We start from the raw sequence: 18529 nt of genomic DNA, 5'->3' as shown, positions 1-18529 counted from the left end.
TGTTGCATCAGAGTTGTCGAGGCACAATATCTTTGCCCTTCTGTTAAACTGTCCAAAAAAAAAAAAAAAACCCACAACCTGACTTGACTACAAGAACATGAAAATATGATGAAACTTTTTAGCTTTGGCTCACAGATAAAGAGGGTGTTAGTAATGGATAATCTCCATAAAGAACAGGGAGTTGGTTTAGTAATGTTTTTATGATTGTGCAGTCTAATGCTTCAATTATAACCTTTAGTGCTAGGGATACACTACCGTTCAAAAGTTTGGAGTCACCCAGACAATTTTGTGTTTTCCGTGAAAAGTCACACTTTTATTTACCACCATAAGTTGTAAAATGAATAGAAAATATAGTCAAGACATTTTTCTGGCCATTTTGAGCATTTAATCGACCCCACAAATGTGATGCTCCAGAAACTCAATCTGCTCAAAGGAAGGTCAGTTTTATAGCTTCTCTAAAGAGCTAAACTGTTTTCAGCTGTGCTAACATGATTGTACAAGGGTTTTCTCATCATCCATTAGCCTTCTGAGGCAATGAGCAAACACATTGTACCATTAGAACACTGGAGTGAGAGTTGCTGGAAATGGGCCTCTATACACCTATGGAGATATTGCACCAAAAACCAGACATTTGCAGCTAGAATAGTCATTTACCACATTAGCAATGTATAGAGTGGATTTCTGATTAGTTTAAAGTGATCTTCATTGAAAAGAACAGTGCTTTTCTTTCAAAAATAAGGACATTTCAAAGTGACCCCAAACTTTTGAACGGTAGTGTAAGATCCAAGAATCTGTTGAGAGTGTCATGAGCCAACCAAATAAAACTCAAAATCAAGAGGAATTAAATGCATCCTGTATTTTTGAATGTGTTCTTTGTACGGCGCAATAATTGACTGACTGGCAGTTATACTGACAGACCTTTTATTGAGCTGCAAGAGGAAATATGGGTGCTATACATGTCAAAAGTAATGCTGACTTTAATGCCATTGTGCAGTGTACTCACCCTGTACACTGACTGATTTCTCTACAATAAATCCTTCTATGCAATAAGAGAAACGGACACAGTGGTTGTCTACAGTTTCTCGATTCTTTTCTCAGGACCCGACTGTCCTTCCCATACACCTCACTGCTTCATTTAAGAAAGTCTCAAGACCCGACTGGAATCTGGTGCTAATAATATGATTATTCTTTTGCGCTCTCTCTCTCTCGCTCTCTCTCTCTCAAACATGGTATAGCTACCTCAAATACACGAACAGTCCAGAATGCGCTTCTGATAAAAGTACTCTATCTGCTCATTAGAGAGTGGTGTGATAATATTTACATGCACCTCACACAACTGGGCAAACACAGCAATCATGCAAGCAGATAGCAACACTGTTCTCCACCTAGTTAGCCAAAAAGTTCTCAGAAACTTAGAAGCAATGAGAGTTTCCTTATGTAGTCAAGAAGGAGGGCCATACGAGGGACATTCCACCGAATGGGTGCCATTTGCTTGTTGTACCACTCCCAAATTAAACTTAATTTGTTATATCTTTTCAACACTGATTATAACAACACACATATTTAACTATTCAAAACGTGTATTGGTCAACCTCAGGCTACGTTATTTATTTATTTTTTTTACAAGGTTTGGAAGTCAAAGATGGCTGCATACTCTTTATTATGAGTAACAGGACTGAAAGTAACAGGACTGAGTTTTTAGCCTAGGATTAGCTAATACATGGAATTAAGCCACATGGCGTCATCGCTAATAGCATGACCACATTTAGCACATTCTAGTGATTTACCAAAAATCTGTATTTTTAAAATAAACAAATATCATCTAAGAAATAATTTAAGTAACAGGACAGTATGTTGACATTGACCTTATCAGTCAAAGTTAAAAAATCATCAAATATACAGAAAAGTAAATGAGAGAACTAACTTTTGGTCTTCCCATGGCCTTCAGAAGACACAGCTGATGTAACTTCCTGTTGAGCATGTGATTTATGGAATGTTCCAAATTTGTCAGACGGGGTAATATGTTTGGGTAACAGGACTGAGTGAAAACTCAGGGACACGACTAAAATGTGTATTTTAACTAAGATATTGTGGATTTCTTATGAAAAATATATATTTAAACCATGGATAGGATATGGAGTCACACAACAGTGCAAAAGAAATACTGTTTCTGAAGGATTTTAATCATAATATTTCATAGTTACCTAGAGACAACAATTCCCCTGGGGGAAATTGAGAGAGTGATGCAGTGCGTGTAGCCAGGTTTCGGTAAGATACGCCAAAGGGCGGCCGAGACATGAGCACAAAATCACCCGAAATTTCCCATTCATTTCTATGGAATTATTTGGAAAACTACACACGTTCCGCCTCTGCATCTCTATAGCAGCCCCTAAAAGTTGTGAACTTTTGCACACCGATTCCTCACACACTCAAGGTTCTTCTCAGCAGGTTTCAAGTCACCGCCTTAAACTCTCTAGCGCCACCAATGGCTCAAGGTCGCAGGCACATTTCTGATTGTAACTTTTGAACCGTTGGTCCAATTTTCAAAAACTTGGTATCCCTGGAATCCTTGGGCCAAGACGAGTCCAGTGCACCCTCTGACGTCATTTTCCGCCCAGGTAGTTTTCCCGCCATTTTGCATTTTCTGAAAATCAATTAAAATGCTTCTCCTCCCTCAGTTTTTGCCCAATTTCTCCCAAACTTGGTACATGGCAACTTTGGACTAAGCTGCATAAGAACCTTTCCCGGTGCTTAGCATTTCATAAGCGTTTGGCCGTGGCAGCCCCTCAAAATTGGCTGCGCAGACGCGAAACAGGAAGCGTGCTCGTATCTGTAAGTACAGAGTGCGGGGACAGGTAACACATGCTATTTTTTAGTGTTTTAGGTAGTTTTTATTAATCCTTACAATTATATATCTTAAATTTGAAAATCAGATCAATGTGCAGGACATTCTGCGTAATAAGGAAATGTATTTTAAAGTACATTTTTATGTGCATTTATACATATAATTTTCTAGGGACGGAAATGGCACCGATTTGGTGGAATGGCTCATGATATGATTATTGAGTCTTTTAGTGACCAGATGTGATGGTTTTGTTCTCCATGCTTTATTTTAATAAGCCACATGATAAAGCAGACAGCACAACCCACATCAAAAAGTTCTGCAAGTACCGTAGCATGCAATAGGATTCTTCTACGAGAGAGGATGAAATTTCAAAAATCTTTTGTGTCTTTAAATGTGGGTCGGATCTCAACAAGCTTGCTTCCAATGCCTGTTTATCTTTCAGATCAGGCTGCCAATCTTAAACTCAGCAATCTTTCTAAACAAACTTCAAAGCTTCACCAACCCCCTGCCTACGTTTTGCGTGTTTTTCTCAGGACCTCAGACAGATAGACAGACTGATCCAATAGATAACTTTGTCTTCTATGATCATCATCATCCTTCGACCACAGGGGTGGGCGAGATTCCCATAACTAACTCTCTCCAGACACAGCAGTCGTGCATCGCTGAACCCAGGTCTTCAATATCGATGCCCGAGTCTCTGGTGTCTGGGTATGTTAACTTTCTGGATACAACTTTGCCAGAAGGGTGCTATAGAAGGAGAAAGGAAATTACTTCTCCTGTGGCACGATGGCAATGGCCAGCAAACTGTAGACACTTTTGCTTAAGCTTCTGAGATACTCAGGGTAATCCTCCGTAGATTTGGCCAAGAGTGGCATGGTCCCTCCAGCTCATGTTTTGTGCTCTTCTTAACAGATTTGTATAGCATCCGTCAAGACAACTCTCAAGCTTGGTAGTTAGGGTCCAGGTTTCTGAGCCATACAGAAGAACTGGCTCTACTAAAGTTCTAAATGTCTTCCATAAATGGCATGCTGCATGTACAAATCAGTAAGAAGCACAAATGAGGTGAATCATTCCCTTTTACTCTCACACCCCATTTTCTAAATTAGAGCCTCATGCCATAGCAACCACAGATTTATTACTTCCTCCAAGGACATTACAGTTTCTCTGCAGTATATTTGTCTTTCTGTAAGCAGGATTGTGCAAAACCTACCGACCTGATTTTCATGAAACTTGGTGGAAGGGTGCATCATGAGCAAAGAAAGAACCCATTAAAATTTTAGCGGATCCAAGCCACGGGGCAGATCCATGAATTTAGCTTCTGTTTCACTACTGTTGCGATATACGGCATTTGGTCTTGGCGGAAGTCTGCACTCAATGCCATACATCTTAAAATCCAGCTGATGGCAGTAAAGTTCAATAGCGACAAAGTAGCCAGTGTAGAAATACAACGACTCCATATCACAATCCACATTCATGGGTACCAGTAATCCTCTGGAATATACATGTAGGCACATAATTCTAGTAGTTCTGTAAATATATCCAGATATATAAAGCGGTCGTTGATTTCCACATCACCGAAGAGTCGACTGTTGTCCTTGGTGGAGGTCTGTGCTCTCAAAGTGTCCTTCTAGTTGAGGATTATTTCTGATTTTATCTTTTGAAGAACTATGTGAAAATCTAAAAGTAAATTTGCATAAACCTACCTTAAGGTCTCTGTGCATAATTCCACAGGAGTGAATATACTCCACCCCTTCAAGTATTTTTTTTAAGATATCAGATGCTCGTTGAGAGTCAAATGTCTGAAAGGAACCTGCAAATAAAGAAATTGTAATCAGCTTGCATTTATATTCACAGATACAAATGCTGTGTCGTATGTATGTATGTATGTATGTATGTATGTATGTATGTGAGTGATTCCACGCTTACGGGTACTGAAATGGGGACATGAACTTATTTTTAAAAATTCACCTAAAACCATTTCTTTTTTTTACCATCAGGTCACAAAACATGTAATCTTTAATGAATGATATGTTAAAAGATAACTTTAATTTTCTGAGATGTAATAAAAACATATTTATATGCCAAAGTCAGAACGTAACAGAAGTGTTGTGGACATATAGATTCTCAATTTTAACAATGTAGAATTACTTTTTGAAACATAGGAAGGTGATGTTTTAGCAAATATAATTAATAAACATGTGTAGTAGAATGAACATACACATTCTTTCAATAAGATTAACATGGTATATAGCTAGATTGTAATTAATTTGTAACAGACGCGAGATGGACAATCGTAACAGAAGTAATGTAACAGACATCATTTTGGAACTCATAGGCTTGACTTTGGCATATAAATATGTTTTTATTACATCTCAGAAAATTAAAGTTATCTTTTAACATATCATTCATTAAAGATTCCATGTTTTGTGACCTGATGGTAAAAAAAGAAATGGTTTTAGGTGAATAAGTTCATGTCCCCATTTCAGTACCCATAAGCGTGGAATCACTCATGTATAAACTGAAATTAAAACTGAAAACAATGATAAATGACAACAAATAATCTTTGACCGGTATTGCACTCAAAACAATACACATTAAAAACATTATTTGATGTTTCATCTCATAAATTTTTTTTTCAAAATAAACACGTTTCAATTTTGAGTCTTGCAACACATTTAAAAAACAAAAGTTGAGATGGTAAAGCATTTGCCACTTTATAATGTTGCCATTCCTTCTCACAACACTTAGATATTTAGGGACTGAAGACAAGTGATAAAGCATTTCAGGTGTTATTCTGTCCCGTTCTTCCTGCAAACAGGTCTTAAGGTGTGCAACAGTACGGGGTCGGCTTCGTCATATTTTTCGCTTCAAAATTCGCCACATATCCTCTCTTGGGTACAGAGGGGACGGACACCTTCTTCTTCCACAGCCATGCCTTTGTAATGTGTGCAGAACGTGGTTTTGCATTGTCTTGTTGAAATCCCCCTGGAAAAGATGTCGTCTTGAAGGCAGCATATGTTGCTCCAAAATATCAATGTACTTTTCTGCATTAATGATCCATCACACAAGTGTAACACAACCCCATACCATGACAGACCCTGGCTTTTGGACTTGTTGCTGGTAACAGTCTGGAATGCCCTTTTTATCTTTGGGCCAGAGCACAAGACATCCATTTCTTCCAAAAAAAGACCTGGAAAAATGATTCATCTGACCATAATACACATTTCCACTGTGTGATGGTCCATCCCAGATGCCTCTGAACCCAGAGAACTCAGTGCATTTCTGAACACAGTTAACATAAGGCTTCCTTTTTGCATAGTAAAGTTTCAACTGGCATTTGTGGACATAACTCCATATTGTAGAGCTTGACAAAGATTTGCCAGAGTAATCCCGAGCCCCAAGTGGTTATATCAGCTATAGATGAATGACAGTTTTTGATGCAGTACCTTCTGAGGGATCAGACATCATGGGTGTTCAGCTTAGGCTTGTGCCCTTGTCCTTTATGCATCAAAATTGCTCCACGTTTCTTGAATTGTTTAATTACATTATGTACCGGGCGGCACGGTGGTGTAGTGGTTAGCGCTGTCGCCTCACAGCAAGAAGGTCCGGGTTCGAGCCCCGTGGCCGGCGAGGGCCTTTCTGTGCGGAGTTTGCATGTTCTCCCCGTGGGTTTCCTCCGGGTGCTCCGGTTTCCCCCACAGTCCAAAGACATGCAGGTTAGGTTAGCTGGTGACTCTAAATTGACCGTAGGTGTGAATGTGAGTGTGAATGGTTGTCTGTGTCTATGTGTCAGCCCTGTGATGACCTGGCGGCTTGTCCAGGGTGTACCCCGCCTTTCGCCCGTAGTCAGCTGGGATAGGCTCCAGCTTGCCTGTGACCCTGTAGAACAGGATAAAGCGGCTAGAGATAATGAGATGAGACATTATGTACCATAGAGAATGAAATATCCAAATCCCTTTCGATCTTTCTTTGAAGAACGTTATTTTCAAACATTTCAATAATTTTCTCACACATTTGTGGACGAACTGAAGATCCTCAGCTCATCTTTGCTCCTCAAAAGACTAGGCCTTTCCTGGATACTGATTTTGTACCAAATCATTACAGTCACCTGTTGACATCACCTGTTTCAAATCACATCATTATTTAATTGTTTTATCTCATTACTAGCCCTAAATTGCCTCCGTCCCAACTTTTTTTGGAATGTGTTGCAGGCCTGTAATGCAGGAATGGATGTATATTAAAAAATGAAATGAAGTCGACCAGACAAAACATGAAATATCTTGGGTTCATACAGTCTGCAATGAAATACAGGTTAAAGTCAATTTAGAAAATCACTGCTTTCTTTTTTTAATTTGCATTTTCGATACTGTCCCAACTTTTTCTGCCATTGTACAAGGAAATGACTAAAACAATAATACAGAGCAAGTAATCCCTGCCAGTTAATCATCCATTAAATTTACCTGTTGACATTGTGAGTTCTGACTTCAGTGTAAAGTTCCTTGCCTGAATCCAGTCTTTCAATGAACGCTCACACAGCTGCATTTGGATGTAAAGCATTAAGTGGAACTGAACCTGTAGAATGGACGTCAATGTCAAGCTAATGAAGAAATTAAAACATTACACAATACATTTTCTTTTCTTTGTCAGCATTGTTTGGAAGATGATGAACAACAACATACCTCCTTTGGATGGTTTTCAGCCCACTGCTGACTGCTCGTATCAACATATGACTCCTCTGACAGCGTTGAACTTTCCCACCGAAGCGCGGGGCAGGTCTCCCCAAAAGAGCGTTGCTCTCCCAGGAACGCACACGGGACAAAGTTTTGTGGGTTGTGCACATTTTTTGTGGCCCATGCCTGACTTCTCTGCCCTTTTGCCATTGTAGATCTTTGAATAATATTTGAGCCATTCTTTAGCACGTTTAAAGATTGTCCTTTTCTGTCCTTTGAACATTCAGAGTTTTCAAAAACAATGGATGATCCATTGGTGCTACTGGTGCTCTCCTCAACAAGTCTGCAAAAGAGACTCATTCTCATAAAATTGCAGTAAGCATGTTTATCTGTTCCATTTCAGTAAAGAATAGGAATGATCTTACCTTTCTGTTTGTGACGGTGTTTCTAAAGCTGGTATGGCCCCCAAAAAAGTAGGTGTACAGTCTAGAATAACAGGATAAGTACAACAGTTAGTTCTAGTCTACTAATCTGGAAGCAGTGGTGGCTCAACGGGTTAAGTCTCTGGGTTACTGATTGGAGGGTTGGGGTCTCAATGCCAAGCTGCCATTGCTGGACCCTTGGACAAGGCCCTCAAAGGTCCACAAATTTAACTGGTCAAGCAGAGTTCCAGGAGTGCCTATAACCACCCTAGGACCTTTCACTATGTCTATCACACTACATGTAAAAGTTCACCATGTAAAATTCCACTTCCTAGGTTGAAACCGTTACCGTCGTGTTAGCGACATTATCAGCAGACATGGCAAATGTTATTTTCAGAAACATAACTTTTGATTTAAAATATGAAGCTCATCAGCTGAAGAAGGGACACCAGTTGTACTGGAAGCACGTTTAAGGGGAACGTACAAAATCAGTGTAAGCTAGCTAACCATCTATCCAACAGGCTATTTGTGAGTGTAGCTCCTTCGGGATCTATTTCTACTAGCGGAGCAAAAATAAACAGAACATTTGGCCATATTGTGTCTGAAATGTCACGCAATATAAATGTCCTGTTTATAGAACTGCTGTATAAAAGCAATATCAAACTCACAATCATGTGGTTATAATAAATATCGGCATGGCTGTGACTGGCTATGGCACCCAGCCTGCAGGCTCGTGTCTACGGCCGAATTATAGCTGTGTAGATATTCAGTATAACCGCACGCTTGTTCATGCAATATTGCTTCATTAGAAACCATTTGTTTTATTTAGTCTACCCTACAGACATGTACACGCAGAGTTTTATTTTGTGTTACGACCTTTGATGTAGAAAATCAAGTAAGCATCAGATCAAGTAAAAAAAAAAGTCAATTAAAAAAATAAACCCAGACACTCTTATGAATGCACATACATGAAATAAAGATCAACCTGCGGCGGCAGAATGGTGTAGTGGTTAGCACTGTCGCCTCACAGCAAGAAGGTTCCGGGTTCGAACCTTGTGGCCGACAGGGGCCTTTCTGTGTGGAGTTTGCATGTTCTCCCCGTGTCTGCGTGGGTTTCCCCCACAGTTTAAAAGACATGCAGATTGTACAATGGGGCCACTGTAATTGGTGCAAGCTGTAGTGGTTTCCAAGCCATAATGTATGTATATATAAAGATCTTGCTATGGCAAAAAGCTAATAAATTAAATTAACCTCAACGGAGATAAATAATGAAATAATAATAATAAATTATTAATTTAAATCTTGAGATTATTAATGGAAACATATATTCATGCTAAAACACGTGAATTGTATCTGTAATCATTAATGAAAATTACGAGAAAAGTTAATAATTTAATAAAACAATCACATCACTTCAAATAGGCCAGGGCTGAACATGCATGTTTAAAATCTTCGGTTTGAAACTCCAGAGCTGGCGTTCTCAATACCTTGTGTAACACTATTCTAGGAACTGACAGATGAACAAAGAGGGCAGAATTAACTTTTGCTTGCAGGAGGAAAGCCAGATATGAGCTAAAAGTGTATACTTAATACAAGTGATTTACTCTTCACAGCAGGCTGCACATGCTCCATCCATGCAGTGTGATATCCAACAATGTTCCGATGCTGAAGACTGGACAAAACTTTAACCTCCCGTAAGACCTACAACAAATCATTCATAAAATGTTACATCTTACATTTCTACATGTGGGTCGTAGGTATACAGGACAAACTAAATATGCTGTTCTACTTCATCAGGACATCACGTTACCTTCATACACTCACTCCTCGTCACGTTATTGATCAGAATCTTTTTTACAGCGTAATCCTGTCCATCCAACTTGTTTTTCACCTGTGAAAGACAATGAGTAAAATGTCACGAAAACATAAAAAGCCATTTAGAAACCAGGATACAGTATGTGTCATAGATTACAAAACCTTAAAAACTTTTCCATATGATCCTCTGCCCAATGCTGAGATTTCTTCAAATTCACTGAGGTAGCGAGACGTTTGGAAAAGACCGCCTTTTGTTCTGAAATATAAAAAGATACTAAAAGATCTACTTAATATACTTTAAATGTCCATATAAAACAAATACACCAACAAAAGAACTGCGTAACTGTTTACCATCTGTGATCTCCTCACCTTAGCACAGGGTTTTGGCTATCAGCATTTAGGTACACTTGATCCTGTCAAGAAACAAGCAAACAAACAAAAACAAAAAAACCATATTGTCTCCTCTTTTCTCTAAAAATCTAAGTAATAACTTGGCTGTTCAGGTTACTGTGTTTACCTGAGGAAACAGTGATGAGCTGGCTGCATGCAGGAGCTCAGCGAAGGCCCGGCTGTGCTGCAGTCTCACTGTGCTGAACTCATCACTGACGGCCAGCGGAGAGAGGAGGTTCATTGCTGCTAGTCGCTGACCAATCACTAAAACAGGCCAAAAAACAAACAAACAAACAAACAAAAACTAACTTAAACAGAGAATTAGAAAGTGATGCAACAACATTCAGAAAAACGGCAACTAGCCATTGAGAAAAAATACTATTAATAAAGTAATTACTAGTTTGTCTACATTAGGGAAACAGTGATGAGTTTCTGTTTTCCAATTTTCAGGTAATATTTCATTTCAAACTTGAACCGATAAACATGAAAGGGATTCAAAATATACCCACACAACTAATACGATCGGTGTTGAAGGAAGGAGGATATAAATAAAAATTTATATGCAAATTATAAAAAAGTTATAATGTCCTGCTGCATAGAGGTAAATATCTCATCTCGTTATCTCTAGCTGTTTATCCTGTTCTACAGGGTCGCAGGCAAGCTGGAGCCTATCCCAGCTGACTACGGACGAAAGGCGGGGTACACCCTGGACAAGTCGCCAGGTCATCACAGGGCTGACACATAGACACAGACAACCATTCACACTCACATTCACACCTACGGTCAATTTAGAGCTACCAATTAACCTAACCTGCATGTCTTTGGACTGTGGGGGAAACCGGAGCACCCGGAGGAAACCCACGCGGACACGGGGAGAACATGCAAACTCCGCACAGAAAGGCCCTCGCCGGCCACAGGGCTCAAACCCGGACCTTCTTGCTGTGAGGCGACAGCGCTAACCACTACACTACCGTGCCGGCCCGAGGTAAATATTATTTTGATAAAGATTAATATCTACACTTGTTCTATTGTGTACTTGAAGAAAGTTCTGTTGGACCTTTATAAAAGATTTTTCATTTTTTATTAATTTTTTTTAAATAAGGAATGCAAGAAGATTAAATTATTTTCTTATTTTGCAATGCTTTTTCTTTAGAAGGATATAATTATACACCATACATATATACCTGTATATATATATATATATATATATATATATATATATATATATATATATATATATATATATATGTGTGTGTGTGTGTGTGTGTGTGTGTGTGTGAGAGAATGAGATAGATACACCTAATTCTTTTTTTTTTTAACTCAAATTTTATTAATTTTTGGCAAAAAAAAAAAACAAAGACAAAACAAAACAACATTACAGAACATATTACAGGGTCAGTGGGGTACATGTTATTAATAGTCCTCAATTGTCTCTGACATCAGTCCAAGTTTTCAGTGGTGCCTCTGCTTTGGGTTTTATAATCCATCCATTTCTCGCATTTCTTATCAAATTTTGTTTGTTGAAGTCTCAATATATAAGTAAATTTTTCCATGTTGATTATCTCCTCCACTATGTCCAGCCAGTTCCTCCGAGTAGGAGGGTCCTCTCTACACCATTTCCTGGTAATTGCTTTCTTGGCCGCAGCCAATAGAATTTTTGCCAGATATCCATCTTCGTATTGTACATTTTCCTTTGTCAGGTTACACAGGTATAATATCTCACATGACTTTGGTAATTCATATCCCAGTATCGTTTTCAATTCTGCCCACACATCATTCCAATAGTTTCTTATTTTAGTACATTCCCAAAAAACATGAGTGTGACCTGCATTCTGCTCTCCACACCGTCTCCAGCATGTTTGTTGTGTAGTTGTAATTTTGTTCTTTCTTTTGGGAGTGATAAAGAACCTGATCATATTTTTCCAACAGAATTCCTTCCACATCCTGGAGCTGGTGGTGGTTCGCTGTACATCACATATGTTAAGCCAGTCCTCATCAGTTAACAGCATTTTACTTTCTTTCACCCATCTGTCTCTCACATACAGTGTAGTAGTTCCTCTGCTCCTCTCTAGCCCTTGGTACAGTGCCGAGACCACTCTTCCAGTGATGTTTCTATAAGCATTACACAGTGTTATAGTTACTTTATTCAACTCCTGGGGAAGATCTGGTTTTATCTCTTTGTCAAAGAAGTCTCTAACTTGGTAATATCTAAACAGGTCGCAATCCTCCAGTCCATATTCCCTCTTCAGTTTTTGGAAACTTTTAATTTTACCCCGATCCATTATTGTACAAATTGCTGTAATCCCCTTGTCTATCCATTGTTCATAGCTACTATCCATTACCCCTGGTTTAAATTTAGAGTCACCAATCAGCCAGCTCAAAATTTTTGTTTCACTTTCTAACTTGTATTTCCTAATCACTGTGAACCAGATTTCCAGAGTGAATCTAGTAATTGGATCAAGCATATTCTTATATTTTTTAAACATGTCCCTGTTTGCAATCATACTTTGGATGTGGTATCCCTCTCTTTTTAATTCTATTTCTTTCCACCTTGCAGTATACTCAGGGTCACACCAATACACCAAAGGCCGAGTTTGGGCAGCATAATAATATTCTAAGAGGTTTGGTAGGGCTAACCCGCCTTTGTCCTTGGGAATCTGAAGAGTTGCATATTTTATCCTTGGTCTTTTCCCTGCCCAGATGAATCGTGAGATTTTTTTGTTCCATTCTCTGAATTGTGATGTGGGGATTTCTGTTGGTAATGATTGGAATAAGTATAATATCCTCGGTAAAACATTCATCTTTATGATTTCTATTCTGGAGCTAAAATCTAATGTTAGCGCCTTCCATCTTTCTATATCTTTTTGAATTTCTTGATTTAGAGTCCCATAATTAATTTCGTACAGTTTTGTTAAGTTTCCACTAATATTTACACCTAGATATTTCATTGTTTTTGCTTTCCATTTGAATTTATATGTTTGTTGAATGGCTTGGGGTGGGTTATAGTTAATGGGTAGTACCTGTGTTTTTGTCACATTGAGTTTATATCCCGACAAGTAATAAAATGAATCCAATCTTTCCATAAGTCTTGGAAGACAGACATCTGGTTGTTTTAGACTGATTATAACATCATCTGCAAATAGACCAATTTTATGTTCTGTGCCCTTTACCTCTATCCCTGCTATATCATCATCTTCTCTTATTGCCTGGGCCAAAGGTTCTATGTAAATTGCAAAGAGAGTTGGCGATAAGCAACAGCCCTGTCTAGTAGATCTTTCCAGTTTGAACCAGTTAGTGAGGTTACCATTTATTTTAATTCTAGCCTTCGGGTCCTGATAAAGTGTTCTAATAATGTTAACGGAGTCTGCATTAAAGCCGAATCTTTCTAGAGTAAGATATAAAAATTTCCAACTGACGCTATCGAAAGCTTTTTCTGCGTCCAAACTGAGCAGCAATGCACTTTCTCCCTTTTTTTGTACTTCTTCAATTATATGTAAAGTCCTCCTTATATTGTCCTGTGTTTGGCGTCCCTTGATAAAGCCACATTGATCTTCATTAATTAATTCTGCCATAAAAGTTTCGATTCTTTTAGCTAGGATGGTTGTGTATATCTTGTAATCACAGTTTAATATTGATATAGGCCTATAGTTTTCACAGAATTCCGTATCTTTTCCCTCCTTGGGTATCACCGTAATTATCGCTTCTTTCCAAGAGGGGGGGATCTTGCCTTTTTTTAAGGTTTCATTGAAGGCTGCTAATAACATTGGGCCCAATTCCTTTTTAAACATTTTGTACCATTCTGCCGGGAAGCCGTCACTCCCCGGAGCTTTATTTGATTTCAACTTATTAATGGCTTCTTCCAGTTCCTTTACTGTGATACATGAATTTAAACTTTCGTTCTGTTTCTCTCCTATTGTTGGTAGATCTAACGAACTTAAAAAGTTTCTTATTACTTCCTCATCCGCTGATTGTGGTTGTGTATATAGTTTTTTGTAGTACTTTTCAAAGACATTTTCTATTTTTCCTGGTTCAAATTCTAATGAATTGGTTATGGGATCTCTGATTTTATGAATTGTATTCATGAGTTGCTGTTTCCTTAGTCTCCTAGCTAGTAATTTTGAAGCTTTTGGGCCTGATTCATAATAAGTCTGTTTTAGAAATCTGGATTTCTTTTCCACTTCGTCTCCTAGTATCTCATTCACTTTTGTCCTCACTTCCTTGATTTGTTGAAGTAAACCTGTATCATTCGAGTCTTTATGTTGTTGCTCTAATTTTTTCAGCTCTTCAATCTTCATCTGATATAATTTCCACCTATCTTTCTTATTAAATGCTGCTTGAGATATTAGTTTTCCCCGCATAACTGCTTTCATGGCATCCCATAGAGTAGTAAAGTCTACCTCCCCATTATCGTTCTCTTCCTTGTATGTATTTATTTCTCTTTTGATGTCCTCAACGAATCCTGGATTGTTTAGTACACCAACGTTCATTCTCCATATTGTATTCCGTCTCCTGCTGATCATATTCAGTGTCAGGTGCAGAATACAATGATCTGACAGGTCTGCTACTCCAATCTTACACTCTTCTATTCTAAATCTATCTGCTGCATTCATAAAAAAATAATCTATCCTTGAATAGACTGAGTGGGGAGCTGAGAAGTATGTGAAGTCCCTTTCGAATGGATGTAGTTCCCTCCAGACATCTGAAATTCCCAGCTCTGTTAATACAGTATTTAAGTATCGGGACACTTGAGTTTTGCTATTTTTCTTTGCGCTAGTTGTGTCCAAATCCTGATTCAGTGTATTGTTAAAATCCCCTCCACATATCAGTATCCCTTCTATTTCCTGAACAACAACTTCAAATAAGTTCTTGAAAAAACTCATCACTGTCCGGAGGTGCGTAGACATTGACGAGTGTAACTAATTGATTTCCAATTTTCCCTTTAACCAAAATGTATCTTCCTTCCTTATCTTTAATTTCCTTTAAGGTCTCAAATTTTGTTCCATTCGGTATCAATATCAAAACCCCCCTTTTCCTCCCATTTTTGAATGAGCTATAGTATGTATTTTTAAATCCCAGTCTTTTATATTTTTCATGCTCTTGATCTGACAAATGTGTTTCCTGTAGAAAATTAACCTGTGCTCTTTCTTTTTTTAGTTTTGCTATTACCTTCCCTCTTTTCATTGGGTTACTTAACCCGTTCACATTCAGAGACACCACTTTAAGCTGGCTATGTTGCGTCATCTCCACTCTTTAAGTTTCCCTCTTCTCTCCCACTGACACCTTTAACTCGAACAACAATAAGAACTCTAACTCCAGAACAATGCTTCTGATAACAACGGGCCTCTTCAATCATGCCCGTGCCCCTGTTGGTAGGAGAGGGGAAGGTCCCCCAGTAATGGGGGGGGCCCCTCACTAGAGGTGGATAGAGGTCCTGCATATAGACCCTCTTGCCTTCTAGTAGTGTCCAACATTTCTCTGCGTTCCCACTCCACCAGTCAAAATGAAAAGTAAAAAAAGGCCTAGTAGTATATAGTAGTAAATTTGCATTTAAACTCTGTATTTAACAATAAACAAATGGATAAACAAAGATTATCTCCTGGGGTATTGAAATGACTTTGTCTCTATTTCCGCATCTTTCCCCCCCCAGCCCCGACGTTATCCCAGGAACATATTACCTCTCTTTTACTCATAAATATCCAGGTCTGCTCATTAACGTACTGTACTATATAGCTAAGATATGGTGATGGATCACTTATTTTGAGATGAGACTTTATGCCCGTCCGGATCTCCCATTTCAATCAGATGTTTCCTCCATCTTCAGCTCTCCTGAACTCCTGCAGCCTTCCTCTGGTGCGTTGCGTTAATCCTCCACACGCCCCTGGTTCCCCGATGCGTTGCCATGACCATGCCGCCTGAATCCGCTGCTCCATCGTGCGCTCCTCACCAGTTTCCTTCATCTGTACATCCATTCCCCTTTTCCTCATCTCTTTCGCTGCTTCTCGCGCACTGTTGTAGAGCCGAGGCCCATCGGTCCAGTGGATCCTGATCTTGGACAGGGGCGTTTGGAACCGGATGCCTTTGGCCTTGAGGGTCTTTTTGATCTCCATATACGCTCTGCGTTGCTGTACCACCTCGGCCGCATAGTCGTTGTCAAAGTACAGAGACGAGTTGTCAATTTTTACCCGCTTTTGCCAGGCTTTCTTTAATATCATCTCCTTTGTGTCAAACCGGAGAAAGTTTATGATTATGGACCGGGGAGTCTCCCCGGGACCGGGTCTCCTCGCTGCCGCTCGGTGTGCTCGTTGGATCAGCAGACTCGTTCCCTCCGGCAGAGCCAGCTCCCTCTGTAGTAGCTCCTCGACAAAGCGGGTGACCGAGTCCCCCTCCAAGCCCTCCGGGACTCCAAATATCCGTACATTGTTCCTCCTGGACCTTCCCTCGAGATCGGTTAGCTTATCCTGTAGCTTTCTCTGCTCACGCAGTGTTGTCAACAGAGCGTCTTTAGCTTCCAAGTTATATGCCTCTAGCTCAGGGGTGTCAAACCTGATCCATAAAGGGCCTTGTGGCTGCAGGTTTTCATTCCAGCCATGCAGCAGCTCACCTGACTTGGCTCATTCAATCAACTGAACTGTCTTCACACAGTCAAATACTTGCAGCCACACCCACCCTTGATTAAAGGGTGGGTGTGTCAGTTGATTGAATAAGCCAAATCAGGGTGCTGCTGCATGGCTGGAATGAAAACCTGCAGCCACACGGCCCTTTATGGATCAGGTTTGACACCCCTGCTCTAGCTCCTCGATGCGTGTTTGCGCCTCGCTGAGACTTTTTTTCTGATCTTGTAGTTCGTCTTTGTTTACCTTAAGCTTGTTGTAAACTTCTTCTTTAAAATTAGCAAACTCCTGTTTAAAACTCGTGTTGAGTGCTGTTATGTCGTTTTTGAGTTCACGGATTTCTTTAGTCATGTCCGACAAGTATTTGTGTAGTGCTGGCGTAACGACTTCGGTTGCTGCCTCGCCGCCATTTTCCCCTGTTTCACCGCTTACCTCCATTACGTTAGTCTTTTCCTGTGTTTTCAGAGTTTTTCGGCCTTTCTGGCGTGTCCCCCCGCTCATCCCTCGTAACTTCTATTTGAATTTGGTTTATCGTTAGTTGGGGGGAGATTTAATTATCTCCGACTGGTGGGAGCTTCAAGCTACGCCGCCATTCCTCTCATCACTCAACCGGAAGTCTCGATACACCTAATTCAATGGTTTTTCTTTATTATTTTCTGCACTGTAGAACAATGCTGAAGGCATCAAAACTATGAAAGAACACATTGATGTATGAATTATGCATTAACAAAAAAAATGTAAACAAAGCAAAATATTTTATATTTTAGATTCTTCAAAGTAGCCACCTTTTGCTTTGAGGATGCTTTGCGCAATATTGGAATTATCTTAACCTGCTTCATGAGGTAGCGACATGGAATAGTTTTCCAATAGTCTTGAAGGAGTTCCCATATATGTTGAAGAGTTGTTGGCTACTTTTCTTTCACTCTACGGTTCAACTCATCCCAAACCCCCAGTGTTTTCCCGCTGACTGGACGCACGTTTTCAAAATGACAAACCGGTTCAAAATTAAAATTCTTTCGACCAACTTGCGTATCTTTTTGTGGATGTGTCCTTATAATATAAAGAACATTACAGGATGACACAAAGATATGAAGTTTATTTTCGAGTGGTGAACATATTTCATGAGTGAGCGAAGCAAAGCCAACATGTGATGTTCTTTTTATTATATAGACACATTCACAAACAAAAAGTACCCAAGTTCATCAAAACAATTCATCGATCTCCTCACGAGTGATGATATTGAAAAATATGTTACTGCATGTTCCGGATGTACAACCCCGATTCCAAAAAAGTTGGGACAAAGTACAAATTGTAAATAAAAACGGAATGCAATAATTTACAAATCTCAAAAACTGATATTGTATTCACAATAGAACATAGACAACATATCAAATGTCGAAAGTGAGACATTTTGAAATTTCATGCCAAATATTGGCTCATTTGAAATTTCATGACAGCAACACATCTCAAAAAAGTTGGGACAGGGGCAATAAGAGGCTGGAAAAGTTAAAGGTACAAAAAAGGAACAGCTGGAGGACCAAATTGCAACTCATTAGGTCAATTGGCAATAGGTCATTAACATGACTGGGTATAAAAAGAGCATCTTGGAGTGGCAGCGGCTCTCAGAAGTAAAGATGGGAAGAGGATCACCAATCCCCCTAATTCTGCGCCGACAAATAGTGGAACAATATCAGAAAGGAGTTCGACAGTGTAAAATTGCAAAGAGTTTGAACATATCATCATCTACAGTGCATAGTATCATCAAAAGATTCAGAG

General features: G+C 39.3%; 1 protein-coding gene across 1 annotated transcript in view; it reads right to left on the bottom strand.

The window, feature by feature from the left end:
* Nucleotides 1-18529, bottom strand: part of eif2ak1 (eukaryotic translation initiation factor 2-alpha kinase 1) — a 46734-nt gene that overhangs the window by 10001 nt on the left and 18204 nt on the right. Inside the window, exons 3-11 of the mRNA XM_060939734.1 lie at nucleotides 10270-10406; nucleotides 10122-10165; nucleotides 9915-10008; nucleotides 9748-9828; nucleotides 9542-9638; nucleotides 7941-8001; nucleotides 7525-7858; nucleotides 7306-7417; nucleotides 4549-4655 (exon numbers count right to left, since the gene is read on the bottom strand). Coding sequence (XP_060795717.1) covers nucleotides 4549-4655; nucleotides 7306-7417; nucleotides 7525-7858; nucleotides 7941-8001; nucleotides 9542-9638; nucleotides 9748-9828; nucleotides 9915-10008; nucleotides 10122-10165; nucleotides 10270-10406 — 1067 coding nt within the window. The remainder of the gene's footprint in view (nucleotides 1-4548; nucleotides 4656-7305; nucleotides 7418-7524; nucleotides 7859-7940; nucleotides 8002-9541; nucleotides 9639-9747; nucleotides 9829-9914; nucleotides 10009-10121; nucleotides 10166-10269; nucleotides 10407-18529) is intronic.

The sequence above is a fragment of the Neoarius graeffei genome, chromosome 14, assembly GCF_027579695.1.
Source record: "Neoarius graeffei isolate fNeoGra1 chromosome 14, fNeoGra1.pri, whole genome shotgun sequence".
Lineage (NCBI taxonomy): Eukaryota > Metazoa > Chordata > Actinopteri > Siluriformes > Ariidae > Neoarius > Neoarius graeffei.
This window is presented reverse-complemented; position numbering and strand designations above follow the sequence as displayed.